The 22,922-nt window shown below is 39.4% G+C and overlaps 1 protein-coding gene across 1 annotated transcript; it reads left to right on the top strand.

Annotated features, from left to right (window-relative positions):
* The first annotated feature begins 3,742 nt into the window (after positions 1 to 3,742).
* Positions 3,743 to 22,864, top strand: Fbxo47 (F-box protein 47). The gene is made up of 10 exons (XM_051175553.1): positions 3,743 to 3,944; positions 5,160 to 5,330; positions 9,940 to 10,016; positions 12,917 to 12,994; positions 15,774 to 15,882; positions 16,316 to 16,492; positions 19,415 to 19,561; positions 20,696 to 20,838; positions 21,422 to 21,581; positions 22,612 to 22,864. Exons 1-10 carry the CDS (start codon positions 3,764 to 3,766, stop codon positions 22,722 to 22,724), a joined length of 1,356 nt encoding a protein of 451 aa, XP_051031510.1. The 5' UTR covers positions 3,743 to 3,763; the 3' UTR covers positions 22,725 to 22,864.
* The last annotated feature ends 58 nt before the right edge of the window (positions 22,865 to 22,922 follow it).

The following is a 22,922-nucleotide window of genomic DNA, read 5'->3' as shown; positions in this document are numbered from 1 at the left end:
TTCGAGGCCAGCCTGGTCGACAGCGCGGATGCCAGGACAGCCAGGGCTCCACAGAGAAGCCCTGTCATGGGGAGAACGAAGTGGAGCGGCGGGCACGTGGCTCTCCCAAGGGTGAGCTCTTCCTTTACACCTTCGCTCCTCCCAGGGCCTCGGTCTGACTGACAGGAGGAGGGCGCTCGTCAGCGTTCGTGGCGGCGCGGCCTCTGTTCCCGGGAGGGCTCCGGCTCTCAGGAGCGGAAGGCAGGAGAGCCCCGGCTCCCCGCTATCCGCCAGGGGGCGGAGCCTCCTCCCGCGGGGGCTCCTGGGAGGGCCTGAGTGTTCGCGAGGGGCGGGCAGGAGTCCAAGCTTCTCGGTATTCATGAGTGGGCGGGGCTTCCTCCCGCTGGGGCTCCTGGGAGAATTCTAAAATATACTTGAGGCGCGGGGGGCGCCCGAGAGCTGAGGAGGCAGCTGTGGAGCGGGGCGGAGCCGGGCGGAGCCGAGCGGAGCGGAGCGGAGCCGAGCGGGATCCTCCCCCGTCCTCTGGCGGGAAAAGCCTGAGGAGGTTTGTTTAAGTACTGTGGAGTCTGAGGATGCAGAGTCAGGACGACTAAATCTCACTCTCCTGTGACACTGTAGCCGGAAAACTGTCGAAATCTGTGGTAAAAAGTGTTTTCTCTTCCCCAGTACTTTCTTGTGGAAATAATTCCGCGCTCTCCAGCACCTCCTGTTTGATTTTCATATTGGCCAGTTTCTTCTGGGGTCCCCTAGAGGACGTCTTCAGAGACGATGAGGGCTGACATCGGAACTTTAAAACAAATCCCGACATTTTGCTGGGTCTCCCCCACTCGGAAGGGAATGTGGGGGCAGAGACGAGGATCAGGCCCTAGACCCTCCCACCCTTAGTGGGTGGGACGAGCTGGCCTGTCACCCAGCTTTTCCGAAGGCTGAATGAAGCTTGTGAGCTTCATGCCCTAGAAGGCTGAGAGAAATAGTTTCACAAAAACCTGCCCTCCTCCACCTCTAAAATAGATCTGAGTGAGGAAAATAAGAGACAAAGATTTTTTTGGTTTTTGAGACAGGGTTTCTCTAGCCCTGGCTGTCACCAGGCTGGCCTCGAACTAAGAGATCTGCCTGCCTCTGTCTCCCTAGTGCTGGGGATTAAAGGCGTGCCACCAATGCCTGGTCCGGACATAAGTTTTGAAATAAGTAAGGCCAGTTACTTTAGTCCTTCAGAGATTTAAATGAAAAATTATGCATACACTTATGTCTAACCCCTTAGTGGACGATGAAGACTCCTGGGAGGAGATGGTCAATGAGTCTTTGAAGGGTCCACAACCCCACCCTAGCTTTACTCTGTAGAAGTTCCTGGAAGAAGAGGCACAAATCAGAACCTAGGTCAAATTTATACTTTATTATAGTGAATATGCTTTAAAATTAAGGTGGACAGTGGTGGGTGGCACTGGGGAGGCAGAAGCAGACAGAGTGTGAGTTTGAGGGCAGCCTGGGCGACAGGGCAAATTCAGTATAAGGTAGGGCTACCTAGAGAAGCCCTGTCTCGAAAAACAAAACAAAAAAAGTTAAAATTAAAAACAGCCTTACTGATTAATTCAGTCAAAATTCTTCCACTTGGAATTATATGAAGATACTAAAATACATATTATTGTAGAAAAGCATGTATTAGCATATAATTACATTGAAACAAGATTACAATATTGTACAAATACCTACCTTTAAAAAGAAATACTTGGGCCTGGTGTGTTGGTGGTACAGTCCTTTAATCCCAGCACTCAGGAAGCAGAGGCAGAAAGATTTCTGTGAGTTCGAGTCCAGCCTGGTCTGCATAGCTAGTTCCAGAACAGGCTCCAAAGCAATACAGAGAAATCCTGTCTCCAAAAAACAAACAAACAGAATAAATAAATAAATAAAATGTATTATTACTTTCACAATAATATAAACACTAAATGAATTCTTTCATTTAGTTATATTTTGTAAGCATTTGACATATAACTTCATTATTTATAATTACTAATTTAAAATTTCACTGAATGCTGAAGCAAAACACAGTTATAGTCCATATTTTTGTTGTTGTTGTTATTGCTCTGTTGTTCAAGACTGAATTGCTCCTCATAGCTCTGACTGTCCTGGAACTGGCTCTGTAGACCAGGCCCAGCTCAAATTCACAGGTACTCCTTTGCCCCTATCTCCCAAGTGCTGGGATTAAGGGAGTGTGCCACCATTGCCAGCTTTACTATTATAGTCTTAATGGAGGTTCAGATTATGTTTTTAATTGAGAAGTAACGTTGTCATGCTTTCAAATGTGTAACTAATTTTGACTTGATTAAACTGAGATTTAACAGTACAAGATAGTAAATGTAAGTGTAGTTTTTAGTTACTTTTTATAGAAAAGAAAAACTATATTTTTTTTGCTCAGCTATATGGTAACTCTGTGGTGGAATGCTTCAGGCTCCTTCAGAGAACTTAAATTGGAATTGTACACACATATACAAAACAAAATGTGTGGTTTTCTAACTAGAATAGTGGAATAATACAAAGTCACTGTGTGATTATTATTTTGCCTTTAAAGTGTTATTGTTTAATGTAAGCAAATAATCAGTAATTTTTAATGTCATATTTAACAAACTCCCTTTAAGAAATGATTATAGGCGCTGAAGAGATGGCTCAGAGGTTAAGAGCACTGATTGCTCTTCCAGAGGTCCTGAGTTCAATTCCAGAAACCACATGATGGCTCACAACCTTCCATAATGAGATCTGGTGCCCTCTTCTGGCCTGCAAGGATACATGCAAACATGTATTTTTTATATATATATATATGATTGTAAAGTCTAATTGTATAGGCCTTTCCTCAGATTTATCTATAACTGCTATTAATGAAAACTGGAAAAGAGGGAAATGTATTATTTACTGCCTATGTAACCTTATAACTTTAATTTTAAGCAAGATGCAGTGGTAACATGCCTTTTATCCCAGTACTTGGAAGACTGAAACAGGAATGTATCAAGTTTGAGACCAGCCTAAACCACATAGTTAAACTCTAATCCCAAATCTCCTTAAAAAAATAATTGATCTGAATAGAAATTTCCAAAACTTCAATGTGCCTGCTTATTTGTTTATTATTCAGCACATAATTTGTAATAGTATTACTGCCAGTTTTAATCTGTTAGAGTTGGTACATTCAAATTGCTCTAAAATTAAAATGTTTCTTTTAATGAAACTTAAAATTATCCATTCAAATATTTAAAGCTTCATTAATACTTTAATATTTTCTAGTTTGTAAAAATTATAAAAGTAATCCAGGCATTGGTGGTACACGCCTTTAATCCCAGCACTCAGGAGAAAGAGGCAGGTGGATCTCTGTGAGTTCAAGGCCAGCCTAGTCTACAGAGCAAGTTCCAGGACAGGCTCCAAAACAATACAGAGAAACCCTGTCTTGATAAACTGAAAAAAAATTATAAAAGTAGCCAGGCAGTGGTGTACCATAATTACACATCATAGTGAATATTTTGTATTGTGGAAAGGCAGGTATTGCCCATCAAAGTGTATCAAAGTGTGCACCTTAGTCTGGGGCTGAACCTCACTTGGTAGAGTGTTTGTCTGGCATGCCTGAGGCCCTGCACTTGATCAGTAACACAAAGAGGGGGATAAAAGAACAGAAAGTGTGACTCCTAAATGAAAAAGAAACATCTTCATTGCCTTAATTTTTTTCTTTGTGTCTTATGCTTTATTTTTCTAACCAGGATATAAATCCATGGGATAAGAAAAGATGGCATCTAAAATAAATACCAGTTTCACTTTGATACCCAACCAGAAATGTAAACGTACTAACCATCAATCCAGCTATTTTTGCAACACCCTTGATTCAGATCCTCAACTCTTATCTACGCTTGGAAACTTTAAAGTCTTACCATTGGAAATATTCCACATAATTTTAAGATATTTGTCAGGTGAGGTTTGGGGGCTAGAAGTATGTTACAAAGATAATAGAATATTATACTTTCCCCACGTATTAGTTTGTCCTCTTTATTTCAGTTATATAACTATCATTCAGGATTGTTGATAACATTCATATTGAGTTTATTTTCTAAGACTCTACCAACCACTTCTCTTTTAGCTAAAATTAAAAGTAAAGTTCAATTATTGCTCCCTCTTCTCTGTTTCTGTCCTCTCTGTGTCTCTTTTTTTTTCAACAGGAAAGTTTATTTAGGAGACTGCAGGAAGCAGCCGGCTTGGCAGTACCATGAGGACTGCCCACAATAATGTTCAAATTTTGTAAAGACATTGTAGGCAGGACACCTGTAGTTTCAGCACCAAGGATGCTAAGGCAAGATACCAGGCTAACCTGGGCTACATAACAAGATCCTGTCAAAAAACAAAAGCCTTGCTGGGCATGGTGGTAACATGCCTTAAATCCCAGCACTTGGAAGGCAGAAGCAGGAATATCTCTTTGAGTGCCAGGCCACTAGGTCTACATAGCAAGCTTCAGAACAGACAAAACTGGGTAGAATGATCCAGCCTCAAAAACAAAACAAAACAAAAAACCCATCAGGTAATGGCACACACCTTTAAATGAAGCACTTAAAGGCAGAGGCAGGCCTGGTCTACAGGGAAAGTTTTAGGATAGCCAGGGCCATACAGAGAGAGACCCTGCTTCAAGAAAAAACATTAAAAAAAAAAAAAAAAAAAACTACTACCACCTCTGTTATCTCAATAGTAATAATATAGTAGCTTATTATTTTCCACCATGCTTCTATTGATAACTAGATTTAAGACAATATTAAGATTTTTTTTGAGTGCTAGGTTTGTTTATTGTTTTTGTATTTTTGATGCTTTCACTCATAGCCCAGGCTATCGTGGAACTTACTGAACAGCTCGGGGCTGACTTCAAACATCTGGCAATTTGCCTCCCTCAGCCTCCCAAGTGCTGAAATTACAGCTGTGAGCCAACACAACTGGCACTAGGTTTATGATTAATGAGTTGATTTGTAAGTTAATAAACTATACTAATGGTGATGCTTTTGTATTTAAGCCATTTGTATTATCAGTGAGTTAACATAAGTTAATAGAGTACACTAACAGTGATTTAAATAATTTGTACTCATATGTTATATATTTATTTCTTTTTTTTGGTTTTGTTTTAAATGTATTTATTTTTTTCATAGTGAAGGATATTGGCATGTTAAGCATGGTGTCCAAAACAGTCAGCCAGCACATAATTAATTATATCTCAACCTCATCTGGAAGTAGAAGACTTTTAATACAGAATTTTCATGACCTTGATCTGTCTGGCACAAAAGAAGAGAGTTGCCTACTGGAGTACTACAGAGCTCTAGGTAATTTGTGAAACGCAAACTGCAACAAAAAAGTACTTATAACATATTTTGTTATATAATTCTGTAAAGGTAATGATTGGAGAATATTTCCTGGAAATTTTCCTTTTTTTATAGCATTTTTATTTTCATTGTAGAGACCTTAACAGTAGTCCTGTATAAAGATGAAAAGTGAATACAGTGGCTAACACTTGTAATCCTCACATTGGAAAACCAAAACCAGAGGATCATAGTGTGAGCCCAGCCTGTACCTCATACTGAATCCCTGAGTTCTAGGTCAGCCTGAACAAAGGTGTGAGACTCTACATCAGAAAACCTTCATAAGATGGAGAATGTTGCTCAGTTAGTTGAGCGCTTGACCAGCATTCATAAATTCCTGAGTTTCATCCTTAGCACCAAATAAACTGGGTGTTTTGGGCACTTGCCTATAATTCCAGTACTCAGAAGAGGGAGCAAAAGCCAGGTAGTGGTTGGTGGTGCATGCTTTTAATCCCAGCACTCAGAAGCCAGGGGAAGGTGGATGGGTCTCTGTGAGTTCGAGGCAGCCTGGTGTACAGACAGAACTGTACACAGAGAAACCTAGTCTCAAAAAAACCACCAAAAAAAAGGGGGGGGGGAGGGAGGGCAGGAGGGGAAAATAGAAGAAAGAAATAATCTTTCATATAAGTGCCTGTCCTTGTAATTTTGCATAGATATAGTATAACCTATGCAGTTGTGTAGCTGAAATACCTCCTTAGGGAATTGATGTGTTTTCCATGTGTTTTGCCTCTGTTGCTTGTGACTTAGAGTTTTTTGTTTGCTTGGTTGGTTGGCTGGTTTTTTGAGACATGGTTCTCTATGTAGCAGCCCTGGCTATCCTGGAACTCATTCTGTAGATCAGGGTGGCCTGGAACTAACAGATCTACTTGTCTCTGCCTCTTAAGTACTGGGATTAAAGGTGTGCACCACCACACCCAGCTAAATTTTATTCTGTCTTTATATTCACTGTCAGCCATAATCTAGTCCTTAAAGTATAAAAGTGGTGGTGCCTGACTTTGATCCCAGCACTTGGGAGGCAGAGGCAGGTGGTTCTCTGAGTTTGAGGCCAGCCTGGTCTACAGAGTGAGTTCCAGGACAGCCAGGGTTACACAGAAAATCCTATCTTAAAAACAAAACAAAACAAAAAATTATAAATTTAGATACACTACTGGACGTTCTCTATTCTCTTATCAGAATTTGTGATTTTCTTTTTTAAATATTCCACATATTTACTAATAAGTCATTTAACTATAATTGACCTTATCAAAGGAAATACTACATCATTTTCCTCCCTTGATATGAAATAATTTGAATCTTTTACTTCATTCATTGCTTTCATTTTTCCTAGAATGCTGAAATAAAATTCTAATTTTAGTTTGACTAATGATAGCAATTTAACTATGAAACTAAAATATAATTAACTAAAACATGGCAATAAAAGAAAATATCAGGATGTTGTTGGGATTAAAATAAAGATATGATAGTCAGTTGAGTGAATCTTGCCTTTTAGAAACACAAGAATACATAGTTCTAAAAAAGTAATATATAAATTCTTCAATAGTGGCTTGTGGTATAGGCCTATAATAACAGCTAACTGGGAGGCTAGTGCAAGAGGATTGTGAATTCAAGGTCTGTTTGTACTATAGAGTTCAAAGCCAATCTGAGCAATTTAGAAAAACTCAGTGGCAGAGCATGCCTTAGCATGCATGAGATGAGAACCTAAATTCAGTCTCCAACAGCACACACACACATACACACACACACACAAAGAAAGAAGGAAAGAAAATAGTAAAATAGTATGGGGCTGGAGAGAGAAATGGCTCAGAGGTTAAGAGCACTGGCTGTTCTTCTGGGGGACCTGGGTTCAGTGTCCAGCACCCACATGGCAGTTCACAACTGTAACTCCAGTTCCAGGGGATCTACCACCCTCTTCTGACTGCCAGGGCTACCTGAGATGGTATCAAACAAATAAATAAACAAGGCCCTAGGTTCCATCTTCAGCACCACATTAAAAAAACAAACAAGCAACAAAACAAAACAAAGCGGGTGCTGGGCCTTGGTGGTGTACGCCTTTAGTCCCAGCACTTGGGAGGCAGAGGCAGGTGGATCTCTGTGAGTTGGAGGCCAGCCTGGTCTACAGAGCTAGTTCCAGGACAGGATCCAAAGCAATACAGAGAAACTCTGTTTCAAAAAAAAAAAAAAAAAAAAAAAAAAACCAAAAAATAAAAAAACTGTAATTATATGGGTAATTCAATAATTAAAAAATATAAGCATTGATCTTAACACCTAATCTCCAAAACAGGTTTGATTAATATATTAGCTTTAATTTCCCGTTCAGTTTTTTTTTTTTTTAGATACCTGCTTTATGATTGGTTCTTTTGGTAAGTGTTTGACATATTCAGCATTTTCCCATGTTTTCTTTCCTATCTGATCTGTTCCTGTTTTTAGATACTAAAATAACATTTTTCAGAATCTTAACTTGGGAGATTATAAATTTAATTTGCATTCTCTCCTGAACAGAGCAGATGGCCAATGTAAAAAGAATACTGCATCTGACATTATTTTACTGGGAGAACATAAAAGAAATTGGTCTCTGAAAAAGAGTACCTGTGTTTAGAAAAAAAGTCAGCTAAATACAAGGGTTTTATGGTAAACTGCAACCCTTAAAAATAGGAGATTTGCAGTAGAAAAGGCAACCAGTATGCAATTATAGCTTACAGCCTCAGCTATGATATAACATGAGACACAATGCCAAAACATGAAAGGAAAAGAACTCAGACTAAAGCCAAACACTGAAAATAACTGTCTATAAGCAAAAATAAGGAGGGATTATGTTTAAAATTCAATTCCGGTCCTGTGTTATCCAAACATAGGGACTTCTAAAAATAAACTTGATTTCTATAGATCTTCTGGATTATATAACCATTTCATTATATAAAGAGTAAATGTAGAGAAATGATGATTATATTATATAAAGAGTAAAAACTGGAGAAGGTGGTGATATTCAAATGTATCTTTCCCTACCACACATATCATTTTTAGAGAATGCCGTTTGTCCTTACAGGAATGCTAACAGTGTAATGCCATTTTAGGGAAACAGAATACTTAGGGGAAATAAATCATACACTTATTGTCATTATATTTCAAATATTGTCTTACTAAAAAATTGGAAGGATTTCTCTTTTTTTCAGTGTCATGACATAGACTCCTACACATTATTAACATACAAACCTTGTAAAATATCTTAGAGAGGAGAGATAGTTCAGTGGCTAGGAGTACTTGCTTTCCTTGCAGAGGACTGGGGTTAGGTTCCCAGAACCCACATGGTGGTTCAGAACTGTCTGTAACTCTGGTTTCAAAGTGATTCAGTGCTCTGAGCACATAACACATGCAGGTGAAGCACTCATACACATACAAATTAAGTAAAGCCAAGTGTGGTGGTGCATACCTTTAATCCCAGTACTGGGCTGCAAAGGCAGGCAAATCTCTATGAGTTCAAGTCTAACCTACTCTACATAGTAGTTCCAGGACAGGTAAGGTTATAGAGAAACTCTGTTTCAAGAAAAAAGTATAAGTCTTTGGAGAAAGATAGGTATCTAATCCAATCTGTATAATTTATGTGAGCAAACTTGACTTCTAACCCCTGAAATTTTAAATACTTAATGACATTTAAAAAATAATCTTTGCTGTTGTGCAATATTACTTTAACTCTGTAAAGATGTGTTACATTTGTTTATGTTGTGGGATGTTACTTTAACTATGTAAAGGTGTGTTACATTTGTTTATGCTGTATTTGTTTAACTATGTAAAGATATGTTACTGTTTTACCTTGCCTACCTAAGGCACCTGACTGGTGTAATAAAAAGCAGAATGGCCAATGGATAAGCGGTAAAGGGATAGGCGGGCATGGCAGGCATGGAGAATAAGTAGGAAGAAGAATCTAGGGGAGAAAGAGAACACAAAAGAAGAAAAAGAGGGAGGTGCCCATGGACAGGCAGGCCACTGCCAGCCAGACAGACAGACATGGAAGAAGCAGGAAAATAGGGCACACAGAATGAAAGAAAGGTAAAAAGCCCTGAGGCAAAATACAGATGAAGAGAAACAGGTTAAAATAAGTTATTAGAGCTAGTGGGAGGCCAAGTGGTGGTGGTGCACGTCTCCAATCCCAGCACTCAGGAGGCGGAGGCAGGTGGATCTCTGTGAATTTGAGGCCAGCCTGGTATCCAAAGAGAGTTCCAGGACATGCTCTCAAATCTACAGAGAAACCCTGTCTCTCAAACCTACAGAGAAACCCTGTCTCTAAAACCTACAGAGAAACCCTGTCTCTAAAACCTACAGAGAAACCCTGTCTCTAAAACCTACCGAGAAAGCCTGTCTCTCAAACCTACAGAGAAAGCCTGCCTTGAACAAAAAACACACAAACAAAAGAGCTAGTGGGACAAGCATAAGATAAGACCAAGCATTCATAACTAATAAGTCTCCATGTCATGATTTGGGGCTGGCGGTCTGAAACAGCCTGCTACACTATGCTGTTGATAAGTTTAATTAATTTCATTGTTGTCATTTTTTTTATTATGTCCCTTTTCTTTCTCAGGTCTACTATTTAAAAGATGTACCTTGCTGCTTCCCACCAAGGACAGACTAAAGTACATTCACAAGATCCTCTCAGAAGTAAGATCGTATACCAGAATTAGTTCACGTTCTTGATTTCCAGGAAAGATAACTTATCACTAATGTAATATATTCTTTATACGCCTTTCTTTTAAAATTTCTGTATGTATGAATGTTATACATCATGTGTTGCCTAGAAGCCAAAATAAGGTATCATATCCCCTGAAACTGGATCTACAGGCAATTGTGAGTCACCGTGTCGATGCTGGGAGTCAAACCTGGATCCTCTGCAAGAAAAGCAAGAGCTCTTAACTGAGTCATCTCTCCAGCCCCAAACCTATCTTTTAAAAGCAGGATTTATTTTTTAACTATATGTATGTGTGTTTTTCTATTTATGAGTGCCCACAGAAGCCAAAAACAAATGTCAGGTTTATAAATTAAAGTTTATCATGGTTACATACACCTAGGAAACACATATGGAGAGATGGCTCAGTTGTTAAGAGTGCATACTACTCTTGCAGAGGACTCAACTTTGGTTCCCAGTACCTTAGTGGGGTAATTCACAATCTTCCGTAATTCCACCTGCAAGTGATAAAACACCTTTGGCCTCTGCAGGAACAGGAACATACCTACACATACAGATAATTAAAAATAAAACTGTGCAGTGATGGCTCACGCCTTTCATTCCAGTATTTAGGCAGGCAGATATCTGAGTTCAAGACCAGTCTGGTCTACAGAGCAAGTTCCAAGACAGCCAGGACTACACAAAGAATCTCTTTCTCAAAAAAACAAAATAAATCACAATATATTTTATACTGTACAAAAGTAATAGGGCAGTTAGTGGTCATATTGTAATATTCATTTTATTTATTTTTGTTAGTGGCAGGGTATGTATATCATGGTGCACACCTCCTCCTCCTTCTGTTTGTTTTTTGAGACAGGCTTTCTCTGTGTAGCAGCTCTAGCTGTCCTAGAACTTGCTTTGTAGACCAGGCTGACCTCAAATTCAGAGATCCTCCTGCCTCTGCCTGCCAAGTCCTGGGATTTAAGGCGTGTACCACCACCGCCCAGTTGGCAATATTCTTCACATGGGCTTTAGAATTGAATTCTGTCCTCATGTTTATGAGACAAGCACTTTACCTGCTGAGCCCTCTGTCTCACAGCCTCCAAAGCTGTTTAAAGTGAGGCCTTAGAGACTGGTGGTGGTGGTGCACCCTGGAGTCAGGTGGCTCTCTGTGAGTGTGTTTGAAGTTTTTATGCACATGAATATTTGAGCGCATATATGAGCGCATATGTGCACATGCCTGGTGAGTGAAGAAGTCAGAAGGCATAGATTCGCCTAGAACTGGAGCTTATGGATGGTTGAATCACTATGTGGGTTCTGGGTTCTGAATAACAGGTCCTCTACAAGAGTAGCCAGTGCTCTAATTTGGTGAGCCATCCCTTCAGTCTCTCCACTTTTTGTTTTTTCGGGGATTTTTGGTTTTGTTTTGGGAGGGGAACTTTTTTGTTTCTGTTTTGGGTTTTTGATTTCTGAGACAAGGTCTTAATACATAGCCTTGGGGAGCTTGGAACTCTCAATGTAGACCAGGCTAGCCTCAAACTCATGGAGGTCAGACTGCCTCTGCATCCTGAATACTGGGATTAAAGGTGTGGCTCCAATTTGTGTTTTGGACACATCTCTTACTGAACCTGGAGCTCCAACTTGCTGTTTCAGCTAGTCTGGCAGACCTGAAACCCCTGGAGATCCACCTGTCCCTCTCCAAACTCATCCCCAGCACTTGGGTCACAGGCTCACATTACCACACTCAGCTGTTTTTACATGGATGTTGGGGATTCTTCCTGCCTCTGCCTCACAAAAGCCAGGATCAAGGTTGTGCCCACCATGCCTAACACTAATTTTTATTAACAATTTTTAATACTAAAATATATTCATGTCATTTGCCCCTTTTTCATCCCTCATATATACCCTTTCTTTACCTCATGCCTTCTTTTTCTTTTATTGTACACGCACGCACACACATATACACACACACACAAAACAAGCACACTCGTAAATATATAAATACAGCCTGTTCAGTCCATATACTGTTATTTGTATGCAAATTACTTCAAGGCTGACCACTTCTTGTTGGGTGATCATAATAGTCTTCCCTGGGGAAGATGATTTCTCCTGTTCTCAGCATTCCTTAATTGCATTTTTTTTCTTTTTTTGTCTAGATTTGGGTCCCCAAGAGATTTCTCCCTTTCATGTCAGCGTATCTATTAGTCTTTTCCTTGTTCAGGTTATTTAGGCAGCCATGCTGATGAGACTTAATTCATGTAGCTTCCCTGATACTTCTAGGAAACACGTTCTCACAGCAGACTTCCTATTCCCCTCACAGTCTTTCCATCCCTTCTCCCTAGATGATCTCTGAGCCTTTGGTAGAGAGTTGTGTTGGAGATGTATCAGTTGGGACTGGGCATCACTTGTTCCTCTGCATTTTGATCTGTTATCTGTTAAAGTTTTCTGTAATGGTCTCTATTGCAAAGCTGCTTTCTTTCTTTCTTTCTTTCTTTCTTTTTTTTTTTTTTTTTATGACAGGGTTTCTCTGTATTGTTTTCGAGGTTGTCCTGGCACTCACTCTGTAGACCAGGCTGGCCTCGAACTCACAGAGATCCACCTGCCTCTGCCTCCTGAGTGCTGGGACTAAAGGCATGCATCACCAACGCCCAGCTCAAAGCTTCTTTCTTTAATGAAAACTAGACCCTGTCTCAAGATGTCTCCAGTAGTCAGGTTTGGTAGTGCACACCTTTAATCTGAGCAGAGGGAGGTAGAGGCAGGTGGATCTTTGAGTTCCAGGCCAGCCCTGTCTCAAAAAACAAAACAAACAAAGCAACAACAACAAAAATAAGATATCTCCAGTTATCCTGAGTGTCAAGCTATTGTATAGATCCACTAATAGTTGCTCTCTTTACAGGTTTCCTGTTTTAAATTCAGCAGCTGTTCTGCTCCTTTGCAATGTTTAGGATTACCATGTTATGGCATGTTTTTACAGGTACATTGTTTAATGAAAGAATGATTTTTAACTGTTAACAAGTAGAGTATAGAATCTCTGTGTACATTAAAAGAAGCTCTAGTAATCTTTTGTTTTGTTTTTGTTTGTTTGTTTTTTGAGGCAGGGTGTCTCTGTATTGCTTTGGAGACTGCCTGGAACTCGCTGTGTAGACCAGGCTGGCCTAAAACTCACAGAAATCAGCCTGCCTCTGCCTCCCAAGTGCTGGGACTAAAGGCAAGCACCACCAATGCCTGGCTAGCTCTAGTAATCTTAAAGCAAAATAACGTAAAAATTTGTTAAGAGTATGTTTGGTTTTCTAATTGGTGAGAAATGCTTAACATTTATTTACTCTATATGTACTTACATTATTTATTTATTTATTTATTTCTTGTGACCTGGGAATTGAATCTAGGTCCTTAGGCATACTAGGTAAGCAACCTATCTCTGAGCTGCAACCCAAGCTCCTAGCCAACTTAAGAGACTAAAGGTGGTATGTGTGTCTTTATTTTCATTTTTTGAGTGAGAGTCTTACTATGTAGCCCTGGCTGTCTTGGAACTCATTATGTAAACCAAGATGGCCTCAGACTCACAGAGATTTGTTGCCTCTGCCTCCCAAGTGCTTTAGAAATCAATTTATTATTTCAAGAATATTTACTACTCTCTTATAAACAGATAAAAATGAAAAGTGTCATTTATTAAGCCTTATACCATGTGCCAGACACTGTTCTAAACAGCCTTCATGAATTATCTGATTGACAACTTATAGCCATCTTAGGCTCTTAACTCATCTCTCAGACTTGCACAAAGAATCTTTTGCTGTATCCCAGGCTGCCAGCTACAGGCTCCTACACACCCAGATTCTAGGACTTCCTACTAACACTCTTTCAAAACAGACTTTTTACTTTTTTTCATTTATTTTATACTTTCTGTCTTTGGATTAAGTATTAAGATATGCATTCATGTAAAATTCAAAAGGGACAAAATGTATGAAGTAAAAAGTCTCCCTCCCAGGCCTGTCTCCCATGTACTGATTTCCTCTTACCAGAAATAATCACTGCTTAGCAATTTCTCTCATTTTAGAAGCAATAAATTTAAATTGTGGGGTGCTGGGATTGAAGATTATTTTTTTAAAATATGCGTATGTCTGGAGAGATGCTCAACAGTTGTGGGCACTGGCTGCTCTTCCAGAGGACCAGGAGTCAATTCCCAGCATATATATGGTAGCTCACAACCATCCAATCTCCAGTTGTAGAAGGTCCTACAGCCCTCTTCTGACCTTCTTGGGGATCAGGCACACACATGGTACACACACACACACACACACACACACACACACACACACACACACACACGGTAGACAGGCCAGCCTGGTCTACCTAATGATTTCTAGGCCAGTCAAGGTTACATAGTGAGACCTTGTCTCAAATATAAATGAATAAAGTACATGATTAATGAATTTATATAATTGTATGCTACTTAAATCTCCTTTTTATATGTTTGTACATTTTTATATTTCAAGATAGTTATTAACTTTTGCCTTTTTTTCACTTATTAAAAAACAAGCAAGTTATAATCAATTATCACATTAAAATGAGATCATCATCAGCCAGGCAGTGGTGGTACACACCTTTAATCCCAGCACTCAAGAGGCAGAGGCAGGCAGATCTCAGTGAGTTTGCAAGTTCCAGGACAGCCAGGACTGTTACACCGAGAAACCCTGTCTCGGAAAAATAAGAGAGAGAGAGAGAGAGAGAGAGAGAGAGAGAGAGAGAGAGAGAGATCATTTGTAAATAATACCGAAATTACAGGTATAAAAGTCTTAGACAGGCTAATGTAAAGTCAAGCCATAGAGGCCTAAAGATGCCAGTAGGTAAGAATACTGGATGTGTAAGTGTGAAGACCTAAGTTCAAATGCCTAGCACCTGAGTAAAAAGCTTCCATTGCCATGGTGACCTGTAATTCCATCCATAGGGCTTACTGGCTTCTACCATAGCCAAAAACTATAAGTTCTAAGTTTGGTGAAAGCATGTAGGAGCATGTAGAGGAGGACACCTGACATCCCTGTGTATGTGGCCTCTGTGGTCACATACACTCTCACGCACATACATACACAAAAATAAATTAATAGTTGATTTAGTTTAGTTTGATTTGATTTGATTTAAGTTTAAAAACTGAGTCACAAAGCCAGGACTAGAATCCCATTACTCAGACTTGCTGCAGGCAGATCTATGGTTTGAGGCCACTCATTGGACAGTAGTGAAAGAGATCCAAACTGAGAAGTCTATATATAGAACACCAAAGTTTGGTCCTAGCACCATATCAGGGCAGCTCACAATTGCCTGTAACCCCAACTCGTCTAGCTTCTACAAGTACCTTCAACATGTGGCTTAACCTAAAACTTAAAATAAATTTATAAAAACTTAAAATTTTTCTGGGTGTTGATTGGCATACAAACTTGGGAGAGGTGGGCAGATATCTGATTTCCAGGTCATCCTGGGCTACATAATGAGTTCTAGGACATCCAGGGCTACACAGAGAGACCCTGTCTTGAAAAAATAAAAAAAATAAATAAATAAAAACTTCCTTCCTAACCAAAAAGAAGCAATATAGATTTTGGAGAATTTCTAGGTTGTAAATATATAAATGTCTTGTGAATTGAAAGTAAAAATTGCCCATCACCTACATCATATACTATAAACAGCCTATTTTCATTAGGAAGTAGAGGCTTACCCTTCCTATGTGTATCTGAACTTATGCAATGTTTCTTTGTTTTCCTTAGACTTTAACAGCAGGTTGGGATGAACTCGAATGCCACCGTGTTTATAACTTCTTATGTGAATTGACTAATCTCTCCCGTAAGATGCAGACTGTTGTCTGTAACAAACCAGGTAAAGACCTTCAGTTCAAAGATAGTATTGTATAGATATGAGATGTTAAGAAGAGGTAAAGTTCAAATGTATATGTCAATGAAGCTCTGTGAGTTTGAGGCCAGGCTAGTCTATATACTGAGTTTCAGGATAGCCAGGGATACAGAGAGAGAATCTGTCTCAAAAATTATCAGACTTATTGTCCACTATTTCAGTTTGACTTGGGCATATTGTTCTTCCTACCCATTATCCATTACCGAAGCTAAATAAGGAAAGTAAGCAAATAAGATAGTCAAACTGTAAAGTTAGGGCATCTTTTCCTTCTTAGTTACTTCCTGTTTATATATTCAGTTCATTGCTCTTTTAAGTGCAGCTGTTAATACCTGGCTCTGATCACTATCCAGTATGCAACTTAACCTTTCTAGGAAAATGATTTACAACTTTTTCTTCATAGGAAGTGCCCGAAAACTAGAGTTAAGGATTAGACTGTTCTGTAGGAATGTCCTACTTGATCACTGGACACAACGAAGTGATTCTGCATTTTGGTTGACTAGAATATTAAAACCATGGCCAATGGTAAATCAGGCAAGATTGCTCTATATTATCTTTGGACCAACATCTCCTCAAGATGGTAAGCACCAGTTTTTTTTTTGTTTTGTTTTGTTTTGTTTTTTGGGTTTTTTTTTGTTTGTTTGTTTTTTGTTTTTTGGTGATATGTGTTATATACCTGGTTAATTACTTTTGCTTTAGGAAGGCTTTTTAAAAATATTTACTGGCTGATGCACACTTTTAATCCCAGCACTCAGGAGGTAGAGGCAGTAGGTTTCTGTGAGTTCAAGGCCAGGCTATTCTACATCTTTTTACCACTCTAGAGGCAGCGGGACCTGGAAGAATAGAGCCTAAAAATGAGGCAGACTAAAGTCTCAGGCAATATCCAACTTTACTCAGAGCATCAGACAGTATAACTCTGAGGGTTAAGAAAAGGCATATGAATCAAGTGTTCAGTCACAAGGGCAAGCCACACAGCAAAAACATGTTTTTCCATAGAGGCATATAAACAAATAACAATTGCCAATTGTAATGAATAATCTAAAATAAACCCACTCCTGTCATCTATACCCGGGAAGAGCATGAAAACATATTTCAAGAACAATTTCATGGTTTTGAAGAAACTGAGATACTTGCTTGTTTTCTTGGAGTTTTCTCACAAGCACTCAGAATTCTCCTCACATGACTCCATTCTTGAACCATATTCCAATAGATAGAGTTCCATACCAGCCAGAGATACATAGTAAGTGTCTTAGTTAGGGCTCTATTGCTATGAAGAGACACTATGACCACGGCATTTAATTTGGGCTCACTTATAGTTTCAGAGGTTTAGACCATTATCATCATGGTAGGTGGCATGCAGGCAGGCACAGTACTGGAGAAGGAGCTAAGAATCCTACATCTTGATCCTCAGGCAGAGGAAGTGAACTGTGTCCCACACAGGCACAGCTTCAGTATATAAGACTTTAAAGCCTGCCCCCACAGTGACACACTTCCTCCAACAAGGCCACACCTCTTAATAGTGCCACTCCCTATGGGCATTCAAGCATGAATCTCTGGAGGTCATACCTATTGGCTGAACAATAAGACTCTGTCTCAGCCAGGTGTTTCAAGACAAAAACTGTTTAGCTCTGAGTCAGTTTTTTTTTTTTTTTTTTTTAGGGGGGGGTTTGTTTGTTTTTTGTTTTTTGAGACAGAGTTTCTCCGTAGTCTTGGCTATCCTGTAATTTGTTCTAAAGACCAGACTGGTCTCAAACTCACAGATTTGCCTGCCTCTGCTTCCCAAGTGCTGGGATTAAAGGCAAGGGCCATCACCCCCAACTCCTGTCATTTCTTATTCCTCTAAAAGTGCTGCTTTTGCATCTTAAACATTAATATAACTCAAGGTTATGTTTCCAGATGGAGGGGACTAGACTAATGCTAAGCAACAAAACAGCAACCCAAATGACTATTTAGTTTTAGGTTTTCAGATGCATAATCTGACTTTTGAAAAACTTTTTTTTTGCCTAGATGTATTTAGATTAATGTTAAAATTATCTTAAATTTCCTTATTCTACTTTTATCAGTAGATAACCAGTTTTAACTCAAATTGGCTAGCAGCCAGGACTTCTATTTTGATATTAAAATGTTGTTGTGTATAAGCCACAAAGATTGGGGATAGATAACAAATAGAAAGTGACTAAGCTGCTCTGTTGTGATACAAATTTTTGAAAGATGCTAATGGAAGCAAGCTTCTTTATAGAAGATCTAATCGATTTTACTTGACTTTAATAAAATTATAGCAATTTATATTCCAGTCTGTATTACAGGGTAGTATCATCTTTGAATTAAAAGCACTATTCTTTGAGACGGGGAGATAGTTCAGTAGGTGCTTGCTGTGCAAACACGAAGAGTTGACTTTGATCCCCAGTATCCATGTGAAAGCTGGGTGTGGTGGTTTGTGCTTGTAATCCCAGCACTGAGGATGCATCAATGGGCATTTCCCTAGTGCTCCCAGCCATCTTAGCCTGATAAGCAAGCCCCAGATCCCAATTGAAAGACTCTGTCTCAACGATTGGTGGTACACACCTTTAATCCCAGCACTTGGTAGGCAGAGGCAAGCAGATCTCTGAGTTTGAGGCCAGCCTTGTCTACAGAACGAGTTCCAGGACAGATAGGGCTGTTACACAGAGAAACCCTGTCTTGAAAAGAAAAAAGAAAAAGACTCTGTCTCAAAAATAAAACTAAAATAAAAAAGTGCATGATTCCTAAGGAGTGACACCCTGGCCTCCACATGCATGCACACTCACACTTGAAAAAGATAAAACAAATAATAAATAGATAAAAGCACTGTCCTTTTTTTATGAAACAGAGTTGGAGCTTAATAAAGATTGTTAATATAAAGGGCTGGAGAGATGGTTCAGTGATTAAGAACACTGGCTGCTCTTCCAGAAGACCTAGGTTTGGTTCCCAGCACCCACATGGCAGCTCACAACCCTCTGTAACTTCCATCCCATGAGATCCAACATCCTCTTCTGACTTCTGCTGATGCCGGCATGCACATGTTACATAGATATACATAGGCAATCATTCATACTCATACAGTAATATAAAACAAAACCTCTATAAGCCCCAGTAACAAAAAATTAAGTGAAGAATATATGTTAATATAGGCTTAAGCAGAGACTTAAGAGAACTCTTTCTCAGAAGGAAGTAACATGACAACATGGGTGTGGGCTTTACAAAGAATTGTTGAAAGGAACACCGACCATGGGTACAAGCTCCTCAGGGAGAGTCACAAAAGCAACTCCTTCATGTTCAAACTCCTTTAGTTACTTGGTTTAGATATTGTTGCTGTGTTCCATCATAGTCAATGAGAAACTCAGATTTATAATGATACCAATTTTGACATTTTAATGATGAATGTAGCTTATATAAGTAATGGGATTGTGTAATCCTTTTCATTCTAACAAATCCTTGAAGAAACTATCTATTCTGTCATAGCCTACTTTTTGCTTCAATCCAGGGCAGGTAATTTGGCAGGAAATGGTGGAAGGACCCACAGATGAATCTAGTCTGAAAGGTTTGGCTAATGCCATTAAGTTACTGTATGACACAGGTACCAAAGAGTGGACAGCAGATGATGTTATCAGCCTTGTAGATGAACTATCAGGTAAAATACATATTTACTAATATGGAATAATAGAAATGTATTATTAGAATACAACTATAAAGTTATTATAGACAATTCTCTAGGTAACAATTAAAGAGTGTATTAGAAATCACTAATTGATCAATATGTAGTTTTAAGTATATTTTGTTACTTACTGCTCCAAAACATTTTAGTTTTGTGTTTTGTTTGTGTGTGTGTTTACATGTAGAATATGTAAATGCATGTGGTGTAAGAATATGTTTATCTCAATTTCCAATGTTTTAAATTAAATTTGTTCTTTGGCAATTTCATGCATTTATATAATGTATTCTGATTACTCTTTCTCTTCACTCTCTCTTAACTCCAACTCTCATAAACTCCCCTTCTCATCCCTGTAAGACTTTCTCTCTGTCATATCTTTTTGTTTTGTCTTGTGACCCACTAAGCTTAACCATGGCTGTCCACATGACCATAGGTGTGTACCCCTTGGAGCCCGAGGGACTCACCAGTGGGTACACAACTGAAAACAATGGCCCCCACTTCTGAAGCATCCATCAATAGCCATTGGGTTCCCACTTTTATAAATATGTAACATTATTAGGTCACACATAGTTTAATGAGTTTGCTTACTCTCATTTTACAAGTTCTCAAACATGCATACCCTTCTAGATTATATAAAAAGAAAGGCCTCTGCTGCACGGGAGGGGGATTAAACAGTTGCTCTGAAGTTTACAAGGGCTTTATCCTTACATATGATGTCACTTTACCTGCTGAAGGATGTGTAGAAGAACTGCTTTGACTAAGCTATCAGCACAGTGGTAATGCACAATGACAAGGGGGTGACCCTGTCTCTGGTTGAATACTGTAATTGAAAAACTAAAATATTCCAGACACAGTGGCACAAAACTTTAATCCAACACTCATGAGGCAGAGGCACACTGGCTTGGTCTATAGAGTGAGTTCCAGGACAGCCAGGAATACACAGAGAAACCCTGTTCAAAAAGAAAAGAAAGAACAACCTAAAACATTATGAGTATTTCCCTTGGCACTAATTACATTTCCAATAAAGTAATATAATATTGAATGTGTTTAAAGATGTTTACTACAGCAGTTGTGTAATTTCTCATTCAATCACTGTTCTTCCTCTAATAAAAGTGGTTCCCAGGGAGTGGCTTCTGGAAAATAATGCACGCCTCCTAATCCTAAGTGGGAACAACATCTGCTTCACTTTCATGGCTAGTAAAGCTGTGAACGGACGGGCCATTGAGCTAGCAAGACTCATAGTCTTTTTGGCTTTGGTAAGTAAAAACTAAGTTTTTCTCTCTCAAGTTATTTAGCATTCATTTGATTGAGCAATAGAGCTGCTTCCCCGGTGCTTACAATGCCCCAAATCAGACTTGGTCAGTTGGTCATTCTCTCTCTCTCTCTCTCTCTCTCTCTCTCTCTCTCTCTCTCTCACTCTCACACACACACACACACACACACACACACACACACACACAGCCTATCAGAAACTGAGGTTTACAGAAGATATTATATATAAAAATAAGTATTAAAATACATATTTTATTTATTTGTTTTTGGTTTCTGAGTCATATATAGCCCAGGCTGGCCCCAAACTCATTATGTAGGCAAAGGTGACCTTGAATTTGAGTGTTGGGATTACAAGAATGTGCCATCACACTCCATTTTATTCATTTACTGAGCATTTCCCATTTGCAGACTCAATGGGGATATCTTATGCAATAAACTATGCTACATCATAAACCTGCCCTATGTAATAAACTGCTAAATCATAAGCTGTCATTGTCATTGCCACTTTAAGCTTTATAGCTTGCTTCACATGAAGACTGATAGTAGTGTTTTGTGTATCTGAATTAGGTGTGTGAGAAAGAGCTGTACTGCATGGACTGGACAGTTAGAATGATGCAAAAAGTCTGCAAGGTCTTCAGCGCTGCAGCAGAGAGAAAGAGCTTCTTGCAGAGTGTGGCAAATGCCTTTGCCTGTGTCACCATGGAAATGCTGCAGCCTATTATGTCTGGTAAGTAAGAGTGTAGACAGTACATAGGATTGAGTGATAGTGCCTTCAGGTCTTAGCCTCAGACAACCAACTGGGCTTGGTGGTGCATACCTACAATCCCAGTACTTGAGGCTGAGCAGGGGATCTGAAGGGCTACACAGTGAAACCCTGTTCGGGAGTTTGGTATTTTGAAACAGTCTCTCTCTCTCTCTCTCTCTCTCTCTCTCTCTCTCTCTCCCTCTCTCTCTTTCCCTCTCCCTCCCTCTCTCCCTCCCTTCCTCCCTCCCTTCCCCCCCCTCTCTCTCTGTAGTTCTGTAGTCCTGGCTGACCTGGGATTTTCTATGTAGACCAGACTAGCCTTGAACTCACAGATAACCAATTGCTTCTGTCTTTCAAATGCTGAGACTAAGGGCATGTGCTACCACACTGGGCCTTATATAGGTTTTAACAAATACTAATTTAGTTTACAAAAGCTTTGTTTGGAACTCACAGAGATCCACCTGCTTCTGCCTCCCAGGTGCTGGTATTAAAGATGTTCACCACTACCACCATCTGGCTTTTGCTGTTATTTTATTTTGCCTGCATGTATGTCTATGCACCATGTGCATGCCTGATAACCTTGCAGAGGTCAGAAGAGGGTGTTGGATCCCTTGGAACTGGAGTTTCAGATGATTGTGAGCCACCATGTGGATGCTCAAAATCAAACTAGGGTCCTCTGCAAAAAGGCCCTGGCTGGTGATTTTAACCAATAAGCCATTTTTCCAGTTCCTAATTAGCCCTGTTTTATAGGTGAGAAAAAGTAAACAGAAATTAATCAGACTTGCTTAAGGCCATAAATTAAACAATACTAAAGCTTAGACCAGTGCCCTTTCTCATTTTCTATCTGGTGTCTAATTTCATGACTTTAATGGTTAATACCTGGCTTAGTAAAGATCATCAGCAAAAATTCTTCTTTTTAAATATTATTAGAAACACAACATCTTACATTCCTAAGCCATGTGTTAAAATGTTTAACTTCTCCCTGCTGTCTGTTCCTGTGTATGTGTTACAGGAGAGCGAGATGATGATGACAGAGGCTTCCTGAATTTGTTCCATCTTCTGCATGCTCAGGCAAACTTCCATAAGGAGGTGCTATATTTGACCATGAATGCCTCCTCTTCCTAAGTCAAGAAGCTTGTCACTTAAAGAATATGTCACCAGACTAGCACTTAGGATAGTGATGCTTTTTCACATCCAAGGGTAGCACCTGTTGGACTTTTGATAATCTAATTATCCAGAAACTCTAGCTGCACAGGATTTTAGCTGTAATTGCTTCACCTTGATTAATGTAAAATAACTTGCAAACCCAAGAATGTGTTGCTA

The sequence above is a fragment of the Phodopus roborovskii genome, unplaced genomic scaffold (assembly GCF_943737965.1).
Source record: "Phodopus roborovskii unplaced genomic scaffold, PHOROB, whole genome shotgun sequence".
Classification (NCBI taxonomy): Eukaryota; Metazoa; Chordata; class Mammalia; order Rodentia; family Cricetidae; genus Phodopus; species Phodopus roborovskii.
This window is presented reverse-complemented; position numbering and strand designations above follow the sequence as displayed.

Bases quoted from the DNA above. Each gene is read 5' to 3' on its own strand.
- Fbxo47 (XM_051175553.1), top strand. From the start codon at position 3,764: ATGGCATCTAAAATAAATACCAGTTTCACTTTGATACCCAACCAGAAA. The intron at 16,493-19,414 runs GTAAGCACCAGT...GCTTCAATCCAG, and splicing joins ACCAACATCTCCTCAAGATG to GGCAGGTAATTTGGCAGGAA. The intron at 20,839-21,421 runs GTAAGTAAAAAC...TATCTGAATTAG, and splicing joins TCATAGTCTTTTTGGCTTTG to GTGTGTGAGAAAGAGCTGTA.